This window comes from Hylobates moloch, unplaced genomic scaffold, assembly GCF_009828535.3.
Source record: "Hylobates moloch isolate HMO894 unplaced genomic scaffold, HMol_V3 SCAFFOLD_6, whole genome shotgun sequence".
NCBI classification, from domain to species: domain Eukaryota; kingdom Metazoa; phylum Chordata; class Mammalia; order Primates; family Hylobatidae; genus Hylobates; species Hylobates moloch.
The window spans coordinates 68,717,552-68,740,769 of NW_026652281.1; the positions used below are offsets into that span (position 1 = coordinate 68,717,552).

General features: G+C 39.5%; 1 protein-coding gene across 3 annotated transcripts in view; it reads right to left on the minus strand.

The window, feature by feature from the left end:
* Positions 1–7,738: 7,738 nt before the first annotated feature.
* JMY (junction mediating and regulatory protein, p53 cofactor) overlaps positions 7,739–23,218 on the minus strand; it is a 96,192-nt gene continuing 80,712 nt past the window's right edge. Inside the window, exons 8-11 of one of the 3 annotated variants that reach the window (XM_058440770.1) lie at positions 22,692–22,787; positions 20,359–20,953; positions 18,584–18,894; positions 7,739–13,323 (exon numbers count right to left, since the gene is read on the minus strand). In XM_058440770.1, coding sequence (XP_058296753.1) covers positions 18,587–18,894; positions 20,359–20,953; positions 22,692–22,787 — 999 coding nt within the window. In that variant the 3' untranslated portion in view covers positions 7,739–13,323; positions 18,584–18,586. Of the gene's footprint in view, positions 18,895–20,358; positions 20,954–22,691; positions 22,788–23,218 lie in introns of all 3 variants that reach the window. The other 2 variants (XM_032156979.2, XM_032156976.2) reach the window with 2 other exon arrangements.

A 23,218-nucleotide genomic window follows, 5' to 3' on the forward strand; every position in this document is an offset into this window, starting at 1 on the left:
GCCACAGAGTGAGCGTATATTGAACTTTTGTAGATAATGCCTACCAGCTTTCCAAATAGTTGTTCCAGTGTATATGACCATCAGTAGTCTATGAACGTTGTTTTCCAAATACTTGCCCACACTTAAAATTGTCAATCTTTAAAATTTTAACCAGTCTTGAGGGTTAAATTTGGTTTTATTTTTTTGTTACTTTTTTGTATGCACATTTGGCCATTTGTATTTCTTCTTTTATGAGTTGCCTACTCGTCTCATGCCCATGTTTCCACTGCATTGTCTTCTTTCCATTGATTTGTTAACTTTTCAAAACAATGATACTAATATATAGAAATTCAGTTGATATTTATGTATATATTTATTTATTGGCACAGAGTCTTGCTCTGTTGCCCAGGCTGAAGGGCAGTGGCATGATCTTGGCTCACTGCAACCTCCACCTCCTTGGTTCAAGCAGCTCTCCTGCCTCAGCCTCCCAAGTAGCTGGGATTACAGGCGACTGCCACCACACCTGGCTAATTTTTGTGTTTTTAGTAGAGACAGGGTTTCACCATGTTGGCCAGGTTGGTCTCAAACTCCTGACCTCAAGTAATCTGCCCGCCTTGACCTTCCAAAGTGCTGGGATTACAGGTGTGAACCACTGTGCCCAGGCTCAGTTGATATTTAATTTTATTACATTTAAAAATAAAAAATAATTTTATTAAGCAACCTCACTAAACCTCTTAATCCTAGTAATTTATCTACTGATACTCTTGGATTTTCTACATACATAACCATTATATCTGCCCCCCAAATGTCCATTTCTCTGTCTTTCCCTCCAATCCTTATGCCTTTTATATATTTCTTGCCTAACTGCAATGTTAGTACCTCTAATACGATGGTGAAACAAAATAGTGACAGAGGGCACCCTTGTTCTTTGCCTCAATCTCAAAGGAGGCTATACTACCTGGTAGTGCACGAGCCCTCTTCATTTGCCACAAAAGAAGAGAAAGATTGGTGCAGTCTTGGACTTTCCTATCTCAGGCTGAAAGTGATGCACATTATTTGCTTTTTCATCTCACCGGGTAGAATTAGTTCCAAGGCTCTTCTATGAGCAACGGTGCTAGCAGATGCAGGGGGAAGTTGATGGGATATCTGGTGAGGAGGCTCTGCCACACAAGAGGCCAACATAGAGGATAATGGGGGAGTTACTTGAGGAAGAGCAGGAAGTCCTCTGTGAGGAGCTGGCATCTCAGTGGAAGGCTCAATGATGATGCATTAGCTTCCAGGGCTGCTGTAACAAAGGGCACAGGCTGGCTGGCTTACACAACAGGAATCCGTGTCTCACTGTTCTGGAAGTCAGAAGTCCAAAATCAAGTTGTCAACAGGATTGGTTCCTTCTAAGGGCTGTGAGGGAGGGATCTGTTCCAGGCCTCTCTCCTTGGCTTATGGATCACCTCTTCTTTTGTCTCTTCCTTCTTCTATAAATGTCTGTGTCCGAATTTCCATTTTCATAAAGACATCAGTCATATTAGATTAGTGTCTACCTTAATGACCTCACTTTAACTTGACTATCTCTGTAAAGACTCTGTATCTCCAAATAAGGACATGTTTTGAGGTACTAGGGGTTACAACTTGAATGTATGAATTTTGGGAGACACCCAGTTGGCCATACTTACAAAAGGGAGGGAGCTGAACAATTCTAGGGAGAGGGCGGAGTTTGCGCACAGGTCCTAAGGTGAGAAAGAGATTACACATGTGGCTGGAGCCCAGTAAGCAGTGGGGTGGATAGCAGGGGCCAAATCACATCTCCTTGTAGTTTATGGGTAGGAAATTTATGGCTTTATTCTAACTGCAGTGGAAATTGGAGAGCTTTATGCAGGGGAGAGACATGATCTCACCATGCTGTGGGTGTAGAATGAGTTGCAGGCAGACAAGAGTAGCCGTGGGAAGACAGGGCAGGAAGCCAGTGAAGCATCTAGTGGATAGATGAAGTAGGCTAGGACCCGAGGGTGGCAGGGGACAGAGAAAGAAGTGAGTGTGTGCCAGGTGTATATTAGAGTTAGATATGACAGGAGTTGGAGAATTGGATGGGAGCCGGGAAGTGAGGTTGAGAAAGGTATCAAGGATAACTTCTAAATTCTGAAAGGCGCAGAACTGGAGGAATTGTGAAAGATGGGGAAAAGTGGGAAAATTTGGGTTCAGGTTTTGATGGTGATAGGGTCAAGGGAACTGTTTTGGGCATGTTATATTTCAGATATGTGTGAGGCTTCCAAAGAAAGAGGTCACTAGGCAGCTGAACACATAGGGACCTGCGTACGTACAGTGAACTGAGAAGAGGCGAGGACATGGAGTCATGATGAGAGAGACGTTATCTGGAACCATGGGAAAGAGTAACTAGGCACAGAGGGAAGAGTTATGAAAGAAGCCTAGAAATACTTAGATATTTTTTGTTTCAACCATCCATGAAAGCCAAATCATCACGCTTCTATGTAACGGAGTGAAAGCATGACTGGGGTTGAGATAATGCTGAAGTACTGCCTTCTGATAAGTCAACTTGATGCAATGACAAAAGTTCGATAATGGTAGGCAAAGTTAGAACTGGCATTAGAAAACTTTCAGCAAGTGCTGGGTCACAATAAATGTTTGGTTGCATTTTCTGACAACTGTTGGAAGTTCCAGAGTTAATCCTGTGTTTCAGAAATTGTGGGACTGACCCACGAGCTTGTTGCACAGGTAAGTAAGCCATCCTGTTTCTGAAAAGAGGTGGGTCACAAAGTGGCCTGTAGGGAAGACCAAATAATTCCTCTAAAAGGATATTTGAGCCACCAGAGTAACTTGAATACTTACTTAAATAAGATCCCAGAAGTTTCGGTCTTTAAGCATGAAAAAGATCATTTTGGTCTAAAACATGGAATGTTGTTGCCACCTGGACTACTTCATCTCAGAGAACCATTGTACGGCATCTGTATAATGTAATTTTGAATACATATATAATGTCACATGTCCTAGGCATATCAGAAAATAAATATGCCTAAAGGCCGGGCACGGTGGCTCACGCTTGTAATCCCAGCACTTTGGGAGGCCGAGGCGGGCGGATCACGAGGTCAGGAGATCGAGACCACGGTGAAACCCCGTCTCTACTAAAAATACAAAAAATTTAGCCGGGCGTGGTGGTGGGCGCCTGTAGTCCCAGCTACTCGGAGAGGCTGAGGCAGGAGAATGGCGTGAACCCGGGAGGCGGAGCTTGCAGTGAGCCGAGATCGCGCCACTGCACTCCAGCCTGGGTGACAGAGCAAGACTCTGTCTCAAAAAAAAAAATAATAATAATAATAATATGCCTAAGATGGCTAGATTGTAAGTTCCCCTCCCTCCCCTTACTCCTCTCCCATGACTTTAGAGGTGATCCACTTAATGGCATTTATTCATCTGGCTTAAATATACACTTACACACTGTACAATATCTGCGAAACAATTCACAGTAGGGTTTCTTATTTTTTATTTTTTTTATTTTTTGAGATGGAGTCTCGCTCTGTTGCCCAGGCTGGAGTGCAGTGGTATGATCTCAGCTCACTGCAACCTCCGCCTCCAGGGTTCAAGCGGTTCTCCAGCCTCAGCCTCCTGAGTAGCTGGGATTACAGGCACATGCCACCGTGCCTGGCTAATTCTTGCATTTTTTAGTAGAGATGGGGTTTTGCCACGTTGGCCAGGCTGGTCTCAAACTCCTGACCTCAAGTGATTGGCTCACCTCAGCCTCCCAGAGTGCTGGGGTTACAGGTGTGAACCACTGCACCCAGCCTATAAAAAGTTTTAAGAATAACCATATGATTAATTCCTGCTATACTTCCCTTCCACTGAAAAATGCTTACAAACAATATAAGGTTTCTTGTGGAGTTTTCCAACCTCTCACCAGTCTTTTATTACACGAAACATCTGTTGATGCACTTGGGGATGAATAACCTTTCAATTGTTCTTGGTATTAAACAGTTCTGACAGAAATTGGCCAGTATATTTAATTGCTTAAGGCTTTTCCTCAAAACCATATTTTCCTCATAAGCTTGCAATGACTTGGTAAAATCATTATTGCACATTTCAATATAAAGGGCTCCAGATCACCAGAGGAATATGGCAAGACATTTACTGAGGATGGAAAGAGATCAGACTGGCTGCGGTCACTGGAATGTTCTAGCTCTGAAAGCATGTAAGTAGAAATTCCTGAGACTAAGGGAAAATTTCATATACTACAGTTTTCAAGTTATCACTGGAAGTGAGACAAACAACTGCTGAGGCATTGGTGGGGATATATGTTTCTTTTCTTCTTTTCTGTTCTTTTTTTGAGATTTTGATCTATTTGATCTGAGTGTGTAACTTTATAAACATTTAGCTGGCTTTTTTTTTTTTTTTTTTTTTTGAGACAGAATCTTGCTCCGTCGCCCAGACTGGAGTACAGTGGTGCGATCTTGGCTCACTGCAACCTCCACCTCCCAGGTCCCAGCAATTCTTCTGCCTCAGCCTCCCAAATAGCTGGGATTCCAGGCATGCACCACCATGCCCGGCTAATATTTGCATTTTTAGTAGAGAAGGGGTTTCACCATGTTGGCCAGGCTGGTCTCAAACTCCTGACCTCGTAATCTGCCCGACTTGACCTCCCTAAGTGCTGGGATTACAGGTGAGCCACCACGCCCGGCTGGGATGTGTGTTTCTGACTCTCCCTGCAGAAACTACGTTGTGGGGACAGGGTCCCAAATCTGGATGGGGGCCAGTGGTTGAGCCCAAAACACTTCTGGTTGCCTCTGAAAAGATTTGGACTTAATTGCCTTTTTTCTGTGACTGAATTTCAATTTTACTTGAAGTCACATCTTGATGCCTTTTATCCTTTTGTTCTATCCTTCCTGAACATTTCTATTGACCAAGAGTTTCTATAATCCATCTCAAAAAACTCAAGTCCAGTTTTAGCCTAGAATCAAGAACTCTTCTCAAAACACTCTGAACTTAGAAGGCTGAGCACTAGTTGGACCTTACAGGTTAAGAGTGAAGTTGACAATGCCATGGGGAGTCATGGAGAAGCTTTGAGGCATAGCTCTCTGCCATTTCATAGTTGTCTCCTTGGACAATTTCATCACCAGCTGCTTTTCTCCTCCCTCAAATGAGGATTAGTAACATTCATAGAATTTTTGTGATTAAACAATTCCTTTCCCATCTTAGCTTTCTTATTCTTATACTTTTAATGCTCTGATTAAGAACATAGGGAGGGTCAGACACATACTGCCCGTGTGCTGTCCACGTTAATACTCAATGGGTAGAAGTGAGACATCATTGAGATAGGGAAGAGAGGCATTTCAGGCAGACATGTGCAGTTGGAAAGAATGGGATGAGCAAGTGAAATGCAGATACTGGGGGAAAGGATTGGAAAGGAGACCAATGTATATCCATCCACAAAAAGCCCTGTAGCATCGGCACATTTCTCTTAGCCAGTGTGGAGACAGGAAGTCTAGGATGTTACTGAATGCAGGGCAAGGACTGGCCATGCAAGTAGTGACAGGGAAGAGCTTGAAATCAGAAAGATGCTCAATGAATCGAATATATGAAATCATTCACAGCGACAGTCAAGAGCAGATTGAGGTGGCAGGAGTGAAGGAAAAAGGTAAAAGGAAGATGTGGTTAGATGATAGATGAATTAATAGGCCAGGTTACGCAGCTGACAATTAGCCAAGTTCAGAGAATCATGACAGCACACAACTCATGAGCAAAAGGATCTTGTGAATGGGCAAGTTTCTTGGTAGAGACCTGAAAATGTTAACAGTGAAGAACAAAGTTCCTGGTGAGCAAGCATTGAGTTCTCTGTGGAAGGGTAGTCTCTTATGTATCCATGTAGTAACCTGGCAGAGGGATAGAGGACTAGGAAATATGGTTAAACTTTGTTATCAATCCGTTTAACAATGGGAATATAATTGCATGTTGGTATGTTTGCACCAAAGGATTTTAAACATCTCCAAATAGCTCCCTGTGCCAAAGAATTCACAAGGTTTTCACTGAGCTTATAGAACTCGGCAAGGTCAGGATAATGGAGAGAGTCACAAATGACTAGGAAATTTCAGTGAGGCCTGTATTTCCAAAATAGGGTTTCACCTGTCTTAGTAAAGGTGAATAACCTGAGACATTATGCAGTAAGTCCTTTCCTAAGCCAACTGTATCATGGTTTCACAGATTATTCTAAAGTCCTGTACCTAAGTTTAATTCAAGAGGTAGATGTTGTTATTCTATCAGTCTGGCTAAAGTTCCTCTATTGAGCCCATTCTTCAAGCTGTCTAGTCATCAGAAAACTCTGGTTGGTTTCACATTTACATCTGTAGAGGGAATACACATTAGAAGGCCCTTCCTTGAAAGAAAGTTCTCATATCTTATTACCTAATCCAGGAGCTGGAAGAAAGTTTCAAAGCCCATCCTGTTAAAACCATCATTTTTTTTTCTTTTTATGAGACAGAGTCTCGCTCTGCCACCCAGGCTGGAGTGCAGTGGCGCAATCTTGGCTCACTCCAACCTGACTCCAGGGCTCAAGTAATCCTCCCACCCCACCCTCCTTGAGTAGCTAGGACCACAGGCGTGCACCACCAGGGCCTGGCTAATTTTTGTGTTATTAGTAGTGCTGGGGTTTCACCATGAAGGCTAGGCTTGTCTCAAACTCCTGAGCTCAGGTGATCAGCCCACCTCAGCTCCCGAAGTGTTGGGATTACAGGCATGAGCCATCATGTCCAGCCAACCCATCATTTTGTAAATGACTACATCCAGGCACATACCTTCTTGGTTCATGGTACAGGCTGTTCAAGGGGCTTGGCTAATGTCAAAAAGAAACAAATTAGTCATGTAGGAACTAGACAGTCATGATAATTTGTAAATTGGCAACAAAAGTGTCATTAACTAAGGGGACAAAAACTGGTCACGACTGCCCAGGGTAGAAATGGGAACTGGAGCCCTTCCAGATTCCCTTCCTTTGGGAACTAAAAGTCCCTTAAAGCACTGGTCCCCAACCTTTTTGGCACCAGGGACTGGTTTTGTGGAAGACAATTTTTCGACAGGACAGGGCTGGAGTGGGGAGTGGTTTTGGGACGAAACTATTCTACCTCAGCTCATCAGGTATTAGTCTTATAAGGAGCACGCAACCTAGATGACTCACATGCACAGTTCACAACAGGGTTCATGCTCCTATGAGAATCTAATGCCCCTGCTGCTATGACAGGAGGCAGCGCTCAGGTGGTAATGCTCACTAGCCGCTGCTCACCTCCTGCTGTGTGGCCCGGGTCCTAACAGGATATGGACCGGTACAGGTCTGCGGCCCAGGGATTGAGGACCCCTGCCTTAAAGGACTTGAATGTGTGCTGTGTGTTATGGGGGCCATATCAAGTCAACATCAGGTAAGGCTATCTGCTGTGCTCTAGTTAATCTAGTTCCATGTTTCAGTGTAAAGCCTAATCCCTGCCTCTCCCCATCCCCATTTAAAAATTTTCCAATTTGGAAGTCAGCACTTCCAAACTTTGTGAATATTTACAAACAATGAGAAAGTTCATTAATAGCACAAAGAAAGTTGCCATCAAAATACATCACAACAAACAGCGCTCAGGAAGAGGCAGAAATACAGGCATGGATAGTCTCTGGATCCTGTTCTCCATGTTACAACTTGTCATTAACAGATATACAGCTTGCTATGGTCCTTCTATTTGAAATGAAGTGAAAATATGTGCCACTGATATTTTAAACAAACAAAATCAGGTTAATTCAAATAAATATCCTTTATTAAAGAAAAAGAGGAATATTGTTAAAAGCACCAAAACTGTAGGTTGTTACATTGCATGTACAACAAGAGAAAGGTGATTGATTGCAATACTTGGTGTACAAGTACTTAACTCTGAAGTCATGAGTGTAAAAAACATGAAATACAAAGCAAGCAATACAATTACAATGCAGAAAAGTTGCACTAAAGAGCAAAAGGCAACAGTCAAAACGATTACTGGAGATTTCATGGTATTGCTATAAATGCTTGCTTAGTTTTTCCTCTGTACTTTTAATACTTTAGAATATTAATTGAACATATTTAAGTATTGTAAATTTGCAAGAGCTGGCATTTACAATACACTGTGCACACTGTCCATTTAACGTAATGGTACTAAAGCCATCCTTACAAGCTACGCACAATGTGCTAGTGTTTTGCTTCTACCTTTTATAATATTGCACAAAGCTAGTAAATAGTGAATGAGTTTTCCATTAAAATTTTCATTTACCCAGAACTGATAAAAATCATGTCAGTCTCCTTAGCCCTAACGGGCAATTAATTATTCATGCAAAATAATCTGCAGCCTTCCATTTTTCATTAACTATATATTATGGTTTGCACACTTGGAAAGACATATAATACAATGAGAAATTCAATGAAACAATGGAGATTCTGTCAAAGTTAAAGAAGTCAGAAGTCATTATATGGGTAGCATCATTTACCCCTCTTGGTTCACAAATGAAGGGAAAATGCCACCTAGTGATTATGCAGACTTCTTAAAACCAATATAATTAGTATTGGGAAAAGCTGGGATAATTTGTTACACCCTTTGATAGCTACCCATAGAACATGCAAGTAAAAAAAAAAAATCCCCAAATTTCCCTTGTTAAAACTGAACTCTGTAACCAACATCCATACCTTGTGTTTTCATCTACACATCACTTTTCAAGGTCTTTCCTACCCACCACCAACTCCCCCAAATTTAGCCACTCTTAATGTGCCTAATTAAAAACAAAAAACACCAGCAAAAAACAAAACTTTCCCTTAACGTGCAAAACAAATGACTGCTTTGAGATTCAGTGTGAAATAACATTCATCAGTTATTTAAGAAGTCAACCTCAGAGGTATTTTCTGTACATGTACCTTACAGTGGCATAATGTCTCTGCAAAAGGGAAGAGACAGTATAAATTTGGAATTCAATCAATTAAATCCTACAATTGCGAAGTTGTACATTTACTGTGGGCAAAACATAGAAAACTTTACAATAAACACATCTTGAGAATAACCCAATGGGGAAACTTTTCATACATTCACACACACAAACGCACACACTCACCGAATCCAGACTCCCTCCCGCCTTTCCAAACCCTTTGCTTACATAACATAGTTTAGGCAACAATATAAACTCACTTTGTAGGAAAACTTTTAAGTTACACTATATCGGATAAAAAATACCATTGCTTCATTTTACAAAGCAATTAAGCAGTGACCCTTCTTAATGTGCTTTAACTAAAGAGCACTTTGCAGCAAAGTTCAGAAATAACTACTGAATTGTTCAGTAGCACTAAATAGACGCAACATGCTCTAACAGTAAGGTGCTTCCACTTTCTCACCCCTTTTCCATCTGAAATAAATCTTGCTGGTCACTCCTCTAACCATAGCTCTTTTTCTATGTTAAGCAGTAAGTGGGAAATAGAATCTGTTTAAAATGCACACTTAATTTTATGTTATCATTTACATTTAGTGCAATAATTAGGTAAAACTTAAGATTTCTGCTTTCATTATCAAATGGCTGCATTTTAACAATGTGTCTGCAATAGTTTTGAAATGTCTTACAGCTGTTCATTTTTTACAAGTAACCTGGTAAAGAGTATGAAATTTCAACTCCCTGATAGAGCCCTTAAGGACCCAATAGTACTTTTTACACATTGGTATCTGATGTTAAGTTTGTAAAAGCTGAAAAAAGAAAACCCAAAAAATCTTGTATTTAGTGAACAAAAAGCTTTGCCTAGGCTAAAAGCATTGACTTAAATTTATACCAACATACTCATGTGACTGTAACTTAAAAATGGTGTCTTAGGGAATGTGTAAAATTAAATTCTATTAATTGTATACTGATCCCATTCCAAACAGAGAATGCTGCCCATTAGTTTTTGTTTCACTGATTTAAGAGTTTTAATTCTTAGTGTCTACTATGGCCCAAGTATGCTTTGCAACTTGACACACATTCTGTGATATAAAGTGGCCATGCCATGTGTTACCAACTATTACTACATAGTTCAACTTTGTGGAAACAATTTTTTTTCCTTATTACATAGAGTAAGTGAAAGTGCTGAAAATTATTTTCTGGTTTCCTGTTATAAGAAAAGCTCTACATTTCTATTCCCACTATCATAGCTGCGTCTAGGAGTCTCCTTTTAAAAAATGCATTACGGAAATATTTCAGTTCCACAATGAAGAATTAAGGAATGATTGTTTTTATGCTGCTCACAAACTCAGTAAGCCTATACAATACAAGCAAAACCATTCTTCATCTTTTAAAAAATCCTCTTTAGCCAGGCATTCCTCATACTGCTGTAATATACACAATGATTTTAAATAATTAAGAATACCTTTCCTACACATGCTACATTGGTTATAATTTTGGTTGCATTAGGAGCCATTTGAAATTGACAGTCAAGTGGGCAGTAACATTAATCTCAAAATGTCCCAAACTCATTTACTTGTTTTCCCTATTTTAAATGCATTGCAGTTGAGACTAGATTGGCAAATTAACTTCTAAATTGATTCAGCATAAGCAAACAGCTGTTTGTGGATACAGAAATCATATATTAACAGAAGTGTGTCAAATATTTTGAAGCATAATATTTGACATAAAAAGTACGGGCGAGTTTGAAACTGTAAATGTGAGCATCTACAAGTACCATCATAACTAAATATACACATATTTAGTATTAAGGCCTAAGATCCTCATTTTATTAGGGGCAAGAAGAAAAAAGGACATTTAACCAGGCTTACATAATTTTGGTTGGGTTCTGAAGCTACTTTAAAATTGACAGGTGGGTTCCACTGGTAATGTCATCTTGATGGACAAGTAGACCCTAGATATTTGAAATTTTATTATTATTTGTGAGTAACTCCAAAGGTTTTTGACCTGCAATCATCTGAAATTTCGTAGAAGTAGGAACCTGCACCTTAAGGCAAGGAAATGGATGTGTTGGAAAGTTATTTACAAGAGAATGGGCATAGCTAGCTGCCAACAATACTCTGCTTTAACCTCCTTCTCTTCCAAGTGTGAGGTGACTCTCATGGGGAACTGTAACAGGATGGGTTGAGAGAGTTGTGGATGCATCCATGAGGCTGAGTGGAGTTCTACACACCCTCCACCCTTTGCTAGAGACTTATTATTACAGCACACCCTGGAAGACAGACCACAGGACATATGTATAAATGAGTCTATTTTATAGTGGAATCCCAAAAGTAAAAGGGTAGCAAATTCCCTCTGAAGATATGAATGTTCCAGGTTTTTGGTTAATTTAACACTATATCCGTCTGTATTTTAATAAATGAAAAAAAGTGAACAAGCACCCAAAGAACTGGATATATGAAGTGTTGACACATGGGTACGTAAAAACTGGATAGCATAAAATTGATACATGATTTTGTAAAGGTTTCAAAATTTGCTTTAACTTTTTCAAATATATTAATATAACCAATCACTCTCTTGGTTAAGAAATATGCTTTAATATTTTACCAAGGGCAAATAGGACACTATCACCACCCCCATGCTATTGAAGTTTCCATATTACATCTGTATTTCTAATCTTTCCAGGCAAGATGTGGGAATAGTGTGGGAACTAAAACCAATGTATTATGAAGATGCTGCAGATCCTCCTAGTCTCATCAATAAATGTATTACTAACATTTAAATAAAAGATTTTGTCAGGCTGGGCACAGAGGCTCATGCCTGTAATCCTAGCACTTTAGCAGGCCGAGGCCGGCAGGTTGCTTGAGTCCAGGAGTTCAAGACCAGCGTGGGCAACATGGCAAAACCCTGTCTCTATAAAAAATACAAAAATTAGCTGGGGCATGGTGGCATGTGCCTGCTTTGTTTTGAAATAATAAAAAAATTTTGTCTTACATAACCTGTTGCCAGAAAATTTTCTCCCTAATTATTTTTAAGAAAACACTTTAAAATAACAAAGGTGTGAGCATTTCTTTTGTTCTCCAGGAATACCAATTCATATACACTGGGCTTTTGTTCCAGTACTCCTTTCTGGGTTTAGGCCAGATAATTGTCTTAAAAGAAATAGTTATTTTTGGTATTTTAGTTCTTAGCTCCCTCCACAGAAAGGCGAAGATCTGTCTTATGCAGAATTATATGTACAGGGTACTGCACACTGAGTCCAATGATCTACACATATTCAAGCCCACAGCAATCCCGCTGAAAATCCGGAACACATAAATGTGTCCTTCAGGACTCCATCACAGCCAAAATCAGCACCTAAAGCTGTGTATAAGTTTAAAATTTTAGTGACTATAACAAAGGCATTCTCCCAAAATTCCATTCAGTGCATGTGAAGATGGTGAAATGCCAGCCACGGAGACTTGTCTCTACTTTCTATCTTTGTAGAGCACATGCTTTTCACTGTGGAACATAAAAATAAAAACTTAAAATGGTGGTTTGTAAAAAGAGTTAAGATCTGCATCCCTATTACTGAATCTTGATTTTTGATTCTCAAGAGGAAAATCATGTCGGTCATAGCAATCAAGCAATAATTCAAACAAAATAAAAATAATTCGAAATATTATCAAAGTATTGCCTTCCATAAACAAGGATGCACATAAAATTCAAACTATTATAAATTCAAGAAATATGAAGAGTGATTTAAAAGCATGGAAACTTCAAAACCTTACAAAGTATAAGACTCCTAAAAATATGCCATGTTAAATGTATCATGTTGTGAACATATTAATAGATGTATCTCCATAAATGCAGCTTTTCAGATGTTGCTGAACATCTTTATGAAAAATCCTTTGGAAATGAGTAATGTGGACATTTTAGGTGTATTTCCATCTGATTTTAATGCCTGACTTACAGCTATCATGATAAACTTTCTCAGAGTATCACAGTATTTCATATAAGCTGATATGGAAGAAGCTATTTTTTCAGATGACTTTTCAGTGCACTGAAAGATGGTTCTCAAAGCAGTCCCAATAGAGCTCACAGTAGATCTCTGTCAACTCAGTGTTCTTCCAACTTACAGCAAGCCCTAGCTTAACTGGCCATTACAAGGATGTAAATATGTGGATGGAAGGAGAATGTGCTTAAAAAACAGAAATCTCCAGAAGGCCTTTTCTTCATTGCAGTCAGGAACATTGCACATGTAAAATTCATGTTAACCATCATCTATTGGAACGACTGGAAAGTGATAACCTGCCAATTGTGCTTCCTTTCTTCACACCACTGAACCAATGCACTTTGGATCTAATGTTATCCAACTGAGGAACCAAGTGCTTAAACTGTTATTTTCCAAAAGAATCAGAACCAATCTTGAATGATATTTTTCTTCTGTTATGTCACCTGTTTACAAACAAAATAATACAAACCATTAAAAAAAGATGACCCTTTAAAGATACAGTGTATTTACGTTCCCTCAAAAAGTGTAAAAAAGACATTTTTTACAAAAGGCCATGACTGTATTCTTAAAGCAGTAAAAATGAAAACAAAATAATCTAAATACAGATTTTGATCACTTTTAAAAGACTATTAGATTTTCATTGTTATTATTTTTACTCTAACACTGTATCAAAACTATATACTAAAAAGGTAAATTCAGGCTAAACTATTTGCCCCATAAACTGCTAGCAGAGTAAGAACAATTAAATGGTATCTTCAAAATGCAGTAGAAACTGTTTTTGTTAGACTAACATTTAGAGGACAGGATTAATACCAGTCTTTAAATGGATACTTCACCCAGGCATTTTATTGAAAAGTGTTGTGCTTAAGATCTATGGGGCTTACCCAAAGCACAGAAGCATTTATATAAAAGACATACTCATCAGATAAAAGCTGACAGGAACATGAATAACGTACCAACTTAATACAGTTCTGCATTTTCTAATACTGTAGCTACATGTGGCTAATGAGCACTTGATATGTGTCTAGTGTGACTGATTTAGTTTGATTTAAAAATCTAAAACAGTAAATAGTATTTTTCCATTACATACAATTTTACTATTTTGGTAGGACATTTCTCATTAAGTATCAGATACTTAGCATTCAAATTGAGATGTGCTACTAGTATATATAAAACATACACTGAATTTTGAAGACTTAGTGTGAAAAAAAAAGAAATAGAAAGCAATGTCCTAAGTTTTTAATGTTGATTATGTATTGAAGGTTACTACTTTGGCTACGTTGTGTCAAATAAAATATTACAAATATCAGTTTCACATGTTTCTTTTCATTTTTGATGTGACTATTGGACATTTTAAAATTACATGTCTCAAACTATATTTCATTTGAACTGCATTGCTAGTTACTTTAGAAGACTCCTAACAGGGGCCCCGCACAGTGGCTCACGCCTGTAATCCCAACACTTTGGGAGGCTGAGGAGGGTGGATCAGTTGAGGTCAGGAGTTCGAGACCAGTCTGGCCAACATGGTGAAACCCCTCTCTACTAAAACTTCAAAAAAATTAGCTGGGCATGGTGGTGCGCCTGTAATCCCAGCTTGAACCCGGGAGATGGAGATTGCAGTGAGCCAATACAGAGCCACTGCACTCCAGCCTGGCTGGAGTGAAAAAAAAAGAAAAAGAAAAAAAAGTCTCTCACAGGAAACAAACTAGAAGCTTATTTATTTATTGAGACAGGTTTCCTCCTGCGTCAGCCTCCCAAGTAGCTGGGACTACAGGTGTGAGCCACCACGCCCAGCTACTTTTTGTATTTTTAGTGGAGATGTGTTTTGTCTTGTTGCCCAGGCTAGTCTTGAATTCCTGGGCTCAAGTCATCCACCCAACCCCAGCCTCCCCAAGTACTGCAGAATTACAGGCCTGAAACTTATTTTAAAGTTCATGCCCAGCCTGAAATTTATTTTAAATCTCTATGTAATTACACATATTTTAAGAAATTTCCTTGAGCATGACTATGGCTATCTCTGGAAAGAGAAGAGTTTCAGAGGGGAACGAACAAGGAAGAAAAAGGGACCTTCATTACCTACTTTATGAATATTCAATAAATTAGCTCTTAAAAGTATGTAAGTACATTAATGACAAAATCTATAATCAAGAAATCTGGGCAGGCACGGTGGCTCACACCTGTAATCCCAGCACTTAGGGAGGCAGAAGCAGGTGGATCACCTGAGATCAGGAGTTCGAGACCAGCCTGGCCAACATGGTGAAACCCCATCTCTACAAAAATACAAAAATTAGCTGGGAGTGGTAACATGCGCCTATAATCCCAGCTACTCGGGAGGCTGAGGCAGGAGAATCGCTTGAATCACGAGGCACAGGTTGCAGTGAGTTGAGATCACACCACTGCACTCCAGCTTGGGCAACAAGAGTGAAACTCCATCTCGAAGAAAGAAAAAAAGAAAAAAAGAAAAAAAAAAGGAATCTAATAAATTAATGGGAAATACAAATTGCGGTAAAGCCTTTTTTAGCCATTTGTAGATAAAAAGTTCACAGCCTTTTAGTCTCCACGATCACAAAGTAGTGATACATAGCTACTACATCACTGCCTAATCAGTCCATACTAGTCTATGGTTTGCTTCTGGGGTAGCACACATTTAGCAAAGGGAGACTGCAAACTTCCAAGCTCATATATTTTCTAAGTGTTTCACTGTTTCTCTCTCAACATTGTACCACATATTCCAGCCATCAACCATCTCCCACACCCCCGAAAAAAGTTTTAAGCAATTTTCAAAGTGTATACACCATGCACCATGTTCTTAACATCTGATACTAAGGCTAAATTAGTAGCCAGAAGCTATGAGTAACATCCCAGCCACTTGAGTGTACAAAATGCTGATGCAATGTCTAGGGTTAGGCAGGATATGGTGGGATGGGAGGAGACAGACAAGGATAGGCTGACTTGAGCAGATGCTGGTGTGCTGTGAATGGGCCACTGTGGACCATCTGTAATGAAAGAGCTAAACACACATTTATGTGAAGGTCCAGCTGTGGAATTAGTCAGTGCAAAGATGGTGGTTTTAGGCACAAGCTTAAGCAGCTTCCTGAGAAGCTACAGCAGAAGGAGACAACACATGGTAGCAGGAACTGTAAAGTGGGAGACAACCTACAAATATCCACTATGGAAAAGATTCCCAGTTAGACACACCTGAGAGTCTAGACATTCACACACTGATATGCATCTCTCTCTCTCTCTCTTTCTCTCTCTCTCTCTCTCTATATATATATATATATTCCTTTACAAAGCATAGTGGACATATGTACAAGCAAAAATAACTCGAAGTTACTTTGGGACCCAAAAACAGTAAGTCATACAAAGTGATTGTTACATGTAACTGTATACATAATAGGAAAAAAAGCAGGATAATGCTACTACTGAATGTTGGCTGAATCATGGTGAATGTAATATTACCCTTTTTAAGTTACTGATTGATGCAGATGCTGATTGGGGGGGTAGAGTGGAGAGGTACTACAGGAATATTTACCTAATGAACCCATACCCAAAGGAACAGGTGAAACTGCTTTCAGTAATATTTTACCTAACATAACTAATACAATCTTTCAATAAGTAATCAATTGTTTAAAAACTGATATACATTACATTTTTGTATTATGTCTTCCAAATCTAGATGTGTACTTGCATATACATTAGATCTACTCAGAATTTTTTTTTTGGGGCCAGGCATGGTGGCTCACACCTGTAATCCCAGCACTTTGGGAGGCTGAGGTGGGTTTGTCATTTGAGGTCAGGAGTTCGAGACCAGCCTGGCCAAGATGGTGAAACCCTATCTCTACTAAAAATACAAAAAAAAAAAAAATGAGCCGGGTGTCATGGCAGGCGCCTGTAATCCCAGCTACTCAGGAGGCTGAGGCACAAGATTCACTTGAACCCAGGAGGTGGAGCTTGCAGTGAGCTGAGATTGTGTCACTGCACGCCAGCCTGGGTGAGAGAGTGAGACTCCGTCAAAAAAAGAATTTTTATTTTCTTTGTTGTTCTGCTCAGAATTCTTAAGTCAAGGACAGAATGTCCATTTTTAATAAGCTCCCCAAGTTAATTTTTATGATAAAACATGTTTGAAGAATTATTATGCTAATCGGGGCAACCATAGGGAGACCCTGTCTCTACAAAGAAATTAAAAAATTAGCCCGGCATGGTGGCACGTGTCTGGAGTCCCAGCTACTTGGAATGCTTGATCCCAGAAGGTTGAGGCTGCAGTGAGCCATGAATGTACCACTGCACTCCAGCCTGAGCAACAGAGGGAGACTAAAATAAAAAAAGAAATTAAACAAAAATAATTCACAGGGCTAACGCATGAATTAATTATTCCTTTACTTATTCCCTTCTAGGACTCACGTCTTCCCTACTTTTGGTGAATGTCTGAAGCCTAGAGAAACATATTCCATCAAGAAAGAATATTAATAGAACATGTTTGTATACTCTATAAATTTTATACAAATTACAACATTTCAGTTACCATCATTATAAATTTGATACGTTTAATTTATACCATGTTATCTTTACTGTTTCTATATATTTGGTGTAATCTGTGCCATCTTACTCTATAATTAGCTTATTAAAATGTAGTAGACTATAGCTCTCTATTATATTAGGAGAATGCTACATGTGTAACCAAAGAGAATCTTACTATGTACAGGAGTATTCATTAGATATGTAGATAATTTTTATATATTAATGATATCTGCAAATTTGTCTAGATAATACAGTAACTGTGACAATAAGTTTTTTAAGGGTTTAGAAAGTTAAATAATCAGACAATGCAACAATTTTTCCAGATTGATCTTAGAAAACTCCTTTGAGGTCAGCTAACATGACCTCAAAATTCAGTGTGCATAACAGTTTGTTACTGAAATACTTTGTCAGAAAAGCCTTTTCATTAAAAAAAAAAATTGATTGATTGGTTTGTTTTTACAGACAGGGGTATCGCTATATTGCCCAGGCCGGATTTGAATGCCTGGGCTCAAGAGATCCTCATGCCTCAACCTCTGAGTAACTGGGACTACAGAAGTGAACCATGAACCGGGAAAGCCTTTTTTTTTTTTTTTTTTTTAGACTGAGTCTCACTCTGTTGCCCAGGGCAGTGGCACAATCTCAGCTCACTGCAACCTCCACCTCCTGGGTTCAAGCGATTCCCTTGCCTCAGCCTTCCGAGTAGTTGGGATTACAGATGCCCGCCACCACGCCCGGCTAATTTTTATATTTTTAGTAGAGAAGAGGTTTCACCATGTTGGCCAGGCTAGTCTTGAACTCCTGACCTCAAGTGATCTGCCTGCTTCAGCCTCCCAAAGTGCTAGGACTACAGGCGTGAGCCACCGTGCCAGGCCCTTTTCTGTTTTTTTAGGGCAAGAATGAGATTGTCACTTTACCTGCAATTACAGCTGTATGGCAGAAATTTTTAATGAGGACATTTTTAAAAATAGTATTTACATAGCAATAATCATTAAAAAGTTATCTTAAGTTTCTAGAAACTACAGAATTAAGTAAAACCTGAAGTTCACAAATTTGTGATCCATGCTAAAATTGGGCTATAAAACAAACGATATGCCTCAGGCTCAATAAAAAATACCCCAAACCTCATCATCCGATATAAAACCTGTATTACTGAATGCAACTAAAGACAATAAGGCCGTTTACTTGTTAGTTCTCCCAGTCTGTGCAAGGCAAAGCCTCCTCTTCATCCTCTGACTCTGGGGATGCTTCTTTAATTCTTCTAAGAGCTTCATGGATGCTCCGTGTTAGAGGGTCTGTATCGGGTAGAAGTGTGAAGGATTCTCTCAAAACATCCTTCTGTACCTTCTTCAATTTTACCCCTTTCCTTATTTGTGCCAAGATATTATTACTATCATCTTCATCAGGAAAAGGAGGCAGAGTTCGCTGTTCAACCTTTTTCAGATGAAAACTACCACGCTTCAAGGAGGCTAGCACCTCATCCATGGGTGAGCTCACTTTGGAAAATGAAACAGAACAGTATTACAGTTAGGACTGCACTTAATTAGAATGAAACTGTATAACCTCTACTGTTTGCAACTGTGAAAGCACAGGAAGCTGAAACACCATCTGCAAAATGGATCATGAAATGTGTGCAGAAGCTGATCAGAACACAAGGGATCCTAATTATCCTTCTTTTTAGAAAATCCCAAGACCCAATCCATGGTGGATACTATTGGTATTCTTATCATTTCCTACATGAGAGAAGTGACCAGATTGGGAAGTGGGAGGTGGTCTTAGTAGTATTATGGGTGTGATTCCCAAAGGATTTCCATATTGCAGTTGCTCCACCCAAATTCAGAGTGATTGGGTTACACATTTTATTTTTAAAAATTACATTTTTGTTCATTATGGAGACTGTGCTGTTTCATTTAGTTGTTTTACATGTGAAATCCTACTCAGATTACATCAAGAAATGTTTTATAGAATGGTCCTTCAGGTTAAAATGTAATATACAAGTAATATGTAATATTTATATAATGTTCTCCCCATGCAAAATGCAAATTCCTTAAAGGCAAAAGGCAAGGGTTATTCTCTGCTCTTTTTAGAAATGATTTTATTTGTGCTTGAATCTCTCATAACAAAAAAAATTAGAAAAAAAATAGTAACCTTATTGAGGCACATCTGTCACGTTGTAAGTTGAACAGATTACTCCCTATTCTTTTGTGCTTCTTTATACAAATACACAAAAGTCTTCAACAAATGTATGAACAAATGTTACATGATCCTGCCAATGTCTTCCCTGTGGTGACAGTCCTTACCAGATATCTTACCCTTTCTGATATGAGTAATTTTTTTAAAAATCTCAGGTTTAAAATCAAAATTTTTTCCCTAACACAAAAGGAGCCACCCATTATAAATTAGCAAACATGTATGTATCACTTTAGAAGATCTGTTTTTAAAACATGCCTGGCTGGGCGCGGTGGCTCACACTTGTAATCCCAGCACTTTGGGAGGCCGAGGCGGGCGGATCACGAAGTCAGGAGATTGAGACCACGGTGAAACCCCATCTCTACTAAAAATACAAAAAATTAGCCGGGCGTGGTGGCGGGCGCCTGTAGTCCCAGCTACTTGGGAAGCTGAGGCAGGAGAATGGCGTGAACCCAGCAGGTGGAGCTTGCAGTGAGCCGAGATTGCGCCACTGCACTCCAGCCTGGGCGACAGAGCGAGACTCCTCAAAAACAAAACAAAACAAAACAAAACATGCCTAACAGCTCAAGAAGGCATACATTTCTGTGTACTTTATGCATTTGTGGATGTGGGTTACTAAGAATTCTCCTCTAGTGTGACTTTGAAAACCTGTTTACTATCAAATAATGTTCAAAAATAAAGTGTTTTAATCTTTGCAACGTCAAAAAATATCGTTTTTTATTATGTCTGATGTCATGCAACAGATGGACCATGAAAAGATCTTGACATACCTCTCCTCCTCTGCAAACCTTCAGCAGTCTTTCTGAGCTTCTTCCGTGCACTGACCAGCTGGCTGCTGTCAAAGAGGTGTGCTGAGGGGGCACTGGCTGACTTTGGGATCCTCTTCTCATTCCCCTCCTTTCTAGGCAGATCTTTCTCCAATGTCTCTGGGCCACTGTCCTTACCAACAGGCAGAGGTGGTGGTGGTGGGGGAGGGGGAGGAGGTGGGGGAGGTGGTGGTGTTGGAGGAAGAGGGGATGGGAGTGGATTTATGGTAACAGAACATGGTTCGAGGTTGTTATTCAAAAGTGGAAGAGACATAGGGGGAGGCAGTTCAGAGGTAACACCACTGAGAGGTAATGAGGTGGCTTCAAGTTGTGTTAATGAAGTATCTTCAAGTTGTACAAGGCTCTGGGGTTCTGTTGTCTGTGATGGCCCACGCTTGACTCTTCCTTCTCCCACCTCTTCAGTTTTCTCTTCTACCTGTAACACACTTGGTAGAGAGTCACAATGATCCTCTCGGAGAACAGGACTTGTTGCACCTTTTCTTCTTGCATGAGCTAGTCGTAATCTGGTTGATTTAAGTATGACTTGCCCAGGATACCTCTAAAATATCAGAAGTTATTGGAACTGGTTAAATGTTATTGAAACAATTTATGAGCACATGCCTATTTATTTTCTCCTTCAAATAAAAGATGTTATGTGGCCGGGTGTGGTGGCTCACGCCTGTAATCCCAGCACTTTGGGAGGCCAAGGCAGGTGGATCATCTGAGATCAGGAGTTTGAGACCAGCCTGGCCAACATGGTGAAACCCCATCTCTACTAAAAATACAAAAATTAGCTGGGTGTGGTGGTGGGCACCTGTAGTTCCAGCTACTCGGGAGGCTGAGGCAGGAGAATTGCTTGAACCCGGGAGGCAGAAGTTGCAGTGAGCCAAGATTGTGCCACTGCACTCCAGCCTGAGTGACAGAGCGAGATTCCATCTCAAAAATGTTATGTTGGCTTATTGGTTATTTCACCCTTAAAGTTATACAGAAAATCTGAAAGTACCTAATAGCTTACAAACAATTATGAATTTATTATTTGCCTATCAAATCCACAATTCAAATATTTAAAATTATGATTAAAAAATATTTTTAGTGAATAAAACTACTAAACGTATAAAACAAATAGCATGTAAAATGCAAAACATAAATGATGTCAAATGTATAAACACTACTGGTATGCAAAAAGTTTCCTATGTTTTCAAATGCACACACAAGAAAATTAAAATATTCTTTAACAGGTTACTTGGCATTTTTAAAAAGCTCCAACAACTATATATCCATTTTATGACAGAATGAAGAGAGAATTACATTTTTTGAAATACTTACTGGTAGAACTCTTATACATATTTTACCATGGTAAGACTTTTTTTTTTTTTTTTTGAGACAGTGTCTCACTCTGTTGCCCAGACTGGAGTGCAGTGGTGCGATCACAGCTCACTGCAGCCATGACTTCCCTGGCTCAGGTAATCCTCCCACTTCAGCCACCCAAATGGCCAGAACCACAGGCATGTTCCACCATGCCAGGCTAATTTGTATAGAGACAGGGTTTTGCCATGTTACCCAGGCTGGTCTTGAACTCCCTGGCTCAAGCAATTCACCTGCCTCAGCCTCATAAAGTGCTGGGATTACAGGCGTGAGCCACATTTACTTAATAACAAGGCTTATCTCCCCTGCCTCGCCTCCATTTTTTCCCCGCTGTAACACTTGTTCAAAAGCCTACTTCACCTATAAAGTGATCCCTCAGCATGCATAACTGAAGTAAGGCTCCAGAGTACTTTAAAAATGAGAACTGTGAGATTTCAGCACAGTTCTGAGGAGATGTGTGGATACTGTGGTATCAGTGTGTGGTCATGGCTTACCCTGACAAGAGAACTGCTGAAGCATTTCTCAAATATGCTGCTCCCCCCACCTCTAATTCTGCTACTGGTCATTTGATGTATTACCACCACAGGTTGATGTATGTGGAATAAATAACAAGTTGATGCTTCAGCTGGATAGTCAGTTGTGATTTAACTAATTTTTTAAACTCAAGAGGAATCTAGGTTTCCCAGAGGCCCTGACCATTCCTCTTATACTACTGAAGCTGTGGGTCAAAGGTCACAAGAATACTAATTTGGAAAACCACCAGAGTAAATGGAGCCATGCCATCAAAACAATTTTAAAAAGGACTTCCATGGTCATAATAGTTTATAAATAAGGGAAAACCAAGTTTTTCCCACAAAGAAATCCTACAGGTGTATATGTAGCTCTATTTTTAAAAAAATGAAAAACAATAAATGGACCATTACTTTTAATACCTGTTTAAATGTTCGAAGTCTATCCAGTGTTCTCTGTCTCTCTTGGCTAACCCAGGCACTTTTTCTTTCTTCTTCATCATGTAATTTTTCTCTCTTCTGGTAAAAAATTAATAATAATTCCATTATGCTGTGTCCCAATTTTTATCATTAATAGGAAAAAAGATGAGAAGTTATCCTAATGTGGGCCAAAGGGGATGATTCATTGAACAAAATTTTTTATAGCATGAAACATGAAATATTTTTAATACACAGTTTTAGTGTAAAATACTTCTAGTGGCTGTATTATGCTAACTTAAATGTCGATGACTTTAAAAAATAAAATCAGCAACCAGCCAGACACGGTGGCTCACACCTATAATCCTAGCACTTTGGGAGGCTGAGGCGGGTGGATCACCTCAGGTCAGGGGTTCGAGACCAGTCAGGCCAACATGGTGAAACCCTGTCTCTACCCAAAATACAAAAATTAGCCAGGTGTGGTGATGCATGCCTGTAATCCCAGCTACTTGGGAGGCTGAGGAAGGAGAATC